The sequence below is a fragment of the Thecamonas trahens genome (assembly GCF_000142905.1).
Source record: "Thecamonas trahens ATCC 50062 unplaced genomic scaffold supercont1.4, whole genome shotgun sequence".
NCBI lineage: Eukaryota > Apusomonadida > Apusomonadidae > Thecamonas > Thecamonas trahens.
Window position 1 is genome coordinate 364,462 of NW_013657676.1, and position 5,142 is coordinate 369,603.

Sequence of the window (5,142 nt, forward strand, 5' to 3'; positions counted from 1 at the left end):
ACCCCCCCCAACCACCAAAACCCGCCTCCACCACTCGGCAGGCACAGCACGAGTCAGCACCAGCACCAGATAGAACCACTCCTCCACCACCTCCCCAACCCAACACTCTGACCATGCCCTCCATGCTCACCATAACCCTGCCCCTTGCACTCGGTCTGGTCTTTGTTGTTGTCTTGGCTAGTCAGCCTGCTGTGGGTGAGAGCCTCACCGCTGTGGTGGCCGACGCTGGGCTGGGCCTCCGCTTTGTGGCTGCTGCCGACGGCACTGTCCGCGACCTGGCCACCAGTGGTGCGCCCACAGGGCTAACTCTTACTCGTCATGTGGGCTTTGTCTTCTCAGACATCCAGCAGCATGTCCTCTACGCACTCTCCACCACAACCGGCAAGGTCTCCACCTACGCCGGCACCTTTGGCTCGTCCGGCACAGCCGACGGTCTCGGCACGGCCGCCCAGTTCAACGCTCCGCGCGCTCTTCTCGCTCATCCCTCTGTCGACGACATCTATGTCGCCGACACGGGCAACTTTCTCCTCCGCCGCATCACCGCCTCGGGTGCCGTCACCACCCTCGTTGGTACTACCATCTCGGGCACCACCGACGGGACCGGAACCAACGCCCAGCTCAAGGGTCCCAACGCCCTCGCCTGGAACGCAGACGCCTCGGTCCTCTACATCGCCGACGTCGACCGTGTCCGCGCAGTCACCTTGCCGGCTCTCGAGGTCACCACCATTGCGACGAGCGTCGGAACAGGCCTCGTTGCCATCGGCTTTGACCCGCGCTCCTCGCTCCTCTACGTTGCAGGTGCAGGCCTGACCTCGGTCTCCTCGGTCTCGCTCAGCGGAACTGTCACCAACATCCTCGGCACCGCCGCAGGCACCAACTTTGGCTCGGGCGAGGGCGATGCTGCCCGCTTCCGCGCCATCGCTGGCATGGCCCTCGACACCACCTCGTCGACCACCGACACCACCCTTTACCTGTCGGACTCACACTGCTCGCCCACCGCCGGCAAGGCCACCGTCCGCAAGGCCACTCTGTCAGGCCGTGTCCTGTCCACGCTGGCCGGCGCCGGCGAGGCCTGCTCGCCTTCACCCATTGCGGCGCCCGTTGTCAGCCGCGGCGCTCTCGACAACGCCCTCGTTGCTGGCGGCACCGGCACGTCCGCCCGCTTCCTCGCGCCATCGACTGTCGTCATTGTCCGCGAGCTGTGCGGCTCGTTCAAGGCCCTCGACGACACCAGCGCGTGGGTCGTCTCGTGCTCGGGCGCCAACCTGGGCTCATCGGTCGAGCTCCCCGTGAGCATCTCCGAATCGACGCTCGCGCTCTCGTCGACAGTCCGCTTCGCTTCGGATGTGGTTGTGACCCAGTCGGGCAAGCTCTCGCTTGATACCTCTGGCAGTCTCACCGGCGCAGCAGGCTTTGCTGTCCAGGGCGTGCTGTCCATCAACGGTGGATCGGCCTCGCTGGCCTCGCTCACACTCCGCTCCACCGGCATCATCGAGTACATCTACGCCACCCGCGCTACCTCGGCCGTAGCCGTCACCGGCTCGGTGGTCACCGGTGGCGCCGCCGTTGTCACACTCGGCGCGAGCGAGGAGCTGGCCCCGGGCACCCAGATTGTGCTCTTCACGTGGACCGCGGGTGGGAGTCTCGACACCACCAACTCGGTTCCCATGCGTGGGTGGATCAACATTGCGCTCGGAGCGAGGTCCGTTCGCTCACGCTCGCTCCTCCAGGCCACCCGCCTCTCGGTCGACTGCACTGAGAACACCAAGTCGTGCGTAGCGACCGCCCTCGGCGCCAACATCGCCAACGACGACGACGACGAGCTCGGGCTCATTGTTTCGCTCACCATAATCGCCTCACTCTTCATCTGCACTGTCATCGTCTTTACCCTCTGCGGCCTCAAGTACTTCCGAGGCGGCTACGGCAACGTTGCCACCGCCCGCCTCGTCGAGCTCGACAAGAAGCGGAGCCAGGAGCTCAACCGCCGCCGGCAGCGCGCCGACGAGCTCGACGCCGCTATTGCGTCGTCGGCGCCCGAGTTTGCCCGCCCGGTCGCTCCTGGTGAGGCTGTTCTTCGCGACGACAACGACTCGTCATCGGGCCCGTTCGACGTTGACTCCTCGGGCCTCTACTCGGGCTCGTACTCGTCGTGACCATCTGCCGTCACCCCGACTCGTACTCGTACTCCTCGCCGCCGGCGTCGCGGCGGACGCCAGCTAGGAACGCCTCGATCTCGGCCCGGTCCTTCTCGTTAAATTCCTCGAGCGCCACATTGGACTCAAAGTATGCCCGAACCGTGTCAAGCAGCGGGCGGATCGGCCGCTCGTCCTCGTACTGGACCTGCTGCGGCGCGTCGAGTACCCCGCCGGCTCCGGGCGCCGAAGCTGTTCGCGTCGGCGCGGCGCGCAAGTTGCGCCGCATGGCAGGTAGCGGCGAGTCACCAGCGGCCAGCTCGACAGACTGGTCGATGGCACCCGAAACGTCGCCAAAGTTCGGCTGGTGCGGCGACGACGGTGCTGAGACTGCGACCTCGCGGAGCGCGTCGAACCATGGGTGCATCATCAGCCACGCCGCCGTCGGCCGGTCGCGCGGGTTTGCGTGGAACATCTCGTTGAGAATGGAGATGCAGAGCGGCGAGATGCCGTCCGGAAACGGCGGCGGCGACTTTTTCGTTCCGATGTGAAACAGGACGCCCATCGGCGACTGGTCGGCCCAAGGCGGCCGGCCCGAGAGCATCTCCACCAACGTGCACCCGAGCGACCAGATGTCGGCCTTACGCCCGTGGCCGGTCTGCAGCACGACTTCGGGCGCCATAAAGTGCGGCGTGCCGGCAAGGGTCTTCACCCCGCCCTCGGTCACTGACATGAGCGTGTTGAGATTCTTCGACGCACCAAAGTCGGCAATCTTAAGCGTAGACTTGCAAAAGCCGCCAAACGGCGCTGGCGAGATGAGAATGTTGCCCGGCTTGATGTCACGGTGGGCAATTTTCTTCTCATGCAAGTACTTGAGCCCATTGAGAATCTGGTATACGTATGCGCGAGCAATTGACTCGTCGAGTGCTCCGTTGCGACGGACAAGCGCTGCAAGCGAGCCGCCGGAGACGTACTCCATAAAAATGAGGAGGCCCGGCACGGCGTTGATCGCCGAGCCGGCGTCCTCCATCCGCGCTGTGCCGATGTACCGCACAATGTTGCGGTGCTCGAGAAACTGGAGGACGGAGATCTCGTTCTCCACCAGCTCGATCTCGGCCTTGACCCGCGAGTCCTTCATCGAGACTGCCGACCCAATTTCGATGGTCTTGACTGCCATGAGCTTGCCCGAGTCGAGGTCAGTCCCGAGATACACCTTGCCAAAGCCGCCCATGCCGAGTATGGCGCCGCGTTCCCAGCGGATCGGCCCGGTCCGCCGAATGATAGACTCGGTCGAGCGCCCCAGTGGCAACTCGCTCGAGACCAGCCGCTTGCCGCCGCCGCCGATGCCGCCGCCACCATCATCCCCGCCATCGTCGCCGTTGTTGACCGAAGCAAAGAGCGAGAGCTCGGCCGAGTCAAAGTCGTTCTTGTCCAGTAGTAGAAACGAGGCGAGCTCCGGCTCTTTCGACGGGCCTGTCGACGGCGACTGATCGCCGGTAGTCGGCCCGCCGCGGCGCGTCTCTGATGCAGGCATGCCCGCGCCGTCGAGTGGCGACGCCAGCCCAGCCCGTGAGCCCGGCGGATTCGGCGAGACAGACGCCGACCGCGAGGCCGAGATCGAAACCGAGACCGAAGCGGTTACCGTCGTCGCCGTCGCGGATGCCGACTCGCTCGTCTCGACACCGTCGTCGCCAAGCGGATGAGGCCCAGGGGTCTGCCGTCCGCCGTAGCCAGAGACTTTGACTGACGACGCCCGCGCAGGCAAGCCACCTGTTCTCCGCCGCGGCGAGGTGCTCGCTCCCGACAGCGCCGTCGACGGGCGCATTGGGAACTGCTCCGTTCCAGAGATGAGGCCGACCGCAGTGTGTGCTGGCGGTGATGGAAGGTCCGGCGGCAGCAGTGCCGGCGAGACCGCAGTCGTGTTGCGCACCCTCACGCTCGAGTTATTCCCCATCACCGACTTGTGGACAAATGTGCCGTCCTCGGTGAGCACCCACTCGGATGGATCGGCACTGGGATCGAGGTCGGGAGTCTTGCGCGAGCTGCTTCCTCCACTGACGCGTCCTCTGCTCCTTCCACTCGTGCCGCTAGCGCCACCGTTCCCGCCACGCCGCTTCCGCGACGCCGCCGACGATCGGTGCCTGGTCGGAGTAGCCGGCGCGTCCGGAGCGCCTGGCTCATTTGCACGGGAACGCCTCGAACGCGTTCTCCGCGGCACGCGCCTACTCGATCCGCCGCCACCTTGGCTCCGTCCGCCCTGTGAGTTGGTCTGTGGACGCGATGAGCGCGAGCCTGTTGTTCCGCTCGACCGGCTCGGCTTGTCTGTTCTCCGCGAGAGCGCAGATGTGCGTAATCTTCCCGGCGACGCTCCTCCAGTGCCTGACATTGCCATATCCGTCGTGTCGGTCTCCGGCGCAACGGAACCTGTCCTTGCAGAGCGTGCTTGGCGACGACGACGACGCTTCTTCTTCCCTCCGTCGACGCCATTGAACATGGCCTTCTTGTCGGCCTCGTCGTCGAGGCTCTTTGCCTCCTGCGAGGCCCCACAGCCCATGCGCAGGAGAAGGAGTAGTTGTAGATTCCGGGGGGAGGTAGGGGGTGGGGGGAGGGGGAGGGGGAGGAGGGAGGGGAGGGGTGCCCGTGCGTGAGGGGCAGGCAAGGGAGGTGTGCGGGTGGAGGTGTCACTCGGGCGTGTGGCGTGTGGTGCCCGAGCGTGGGTTCACTCGTGCCACATTGACAAACAACAGAATGGGGGGGGGGGAGGGAGGGGAGGGGGGGGTCCAATCAATCAACAGCGAGCAGGTCAATCACATCATCACAGACCACTGTGATTGTTGGAAGAATGGTAGTTTGAAGGGGGGAGAGGGGGGGGGGGGGTCCCAATCAATCAACAGCGAGCAGGTCAATCACATCATCACAGACCACTGTGATTGTTGGAAGAATGGTAGTTTGAAGGGGGGAGAGGGGGGGGGGGGGGGGGCGGGAGAGGAGAGGAGAGGAGGAGGAGGAG

The 5,142-nt window shown here is 65.2% G+C and overlaps 2 protein-coding genes across 2 annotated transcripts; one reads left to right on the top strand and one right to left on the bottom strand.

Moving 5' to 3' along the window:
• Positions 1 to 122: 122 nt before the first annotated feature.
• On the top strand, positions 123 to 2,272 carry AMSG_01020 (NHL repeat containing protein; the record flags this gene model as incomplete). Its single annotated transcript, XM_013906743.1, has 1 exon — positions 123 to 2,272. One exon carries the CDS (start codon positions 123 to 125, stop codon positions 2,151 to 2,153), a length of 2,031 nt encoding a protein of 676 aa, XP_013762197.1. The 3' UTR covers positions 2,154 to 2,272.
• Positions 1,860 to 4,694, bottom strand: AMSG_01021 (STE/STE11 protein kinase). Its single transcript, XM_013906744.1, has one exon. It carries the CDS (start codon positions 4,684 to 4,686, stop codon positions 2,164 to 2,166), a length of 2,523 nt encoding a protein of 840 aa, XP_013762198.1. The 5' UTR covers positions 4,687 to 4,694; the 3' UTR covers positions 1,860 to 2,163.
• Between the last annotated feature and the right edge of the window lie 448 nt (positions 4,695 to 5,142).

Coding starts and splice junctions, on each gene's coding strand:
- AMSG_01021 (XM_013906744.1), bottom strand. CDS start 4,686: ATGGGCTGTGGGGCCTCGCAGGAGGCAAAGAGCCTCGACGACGAGGCC.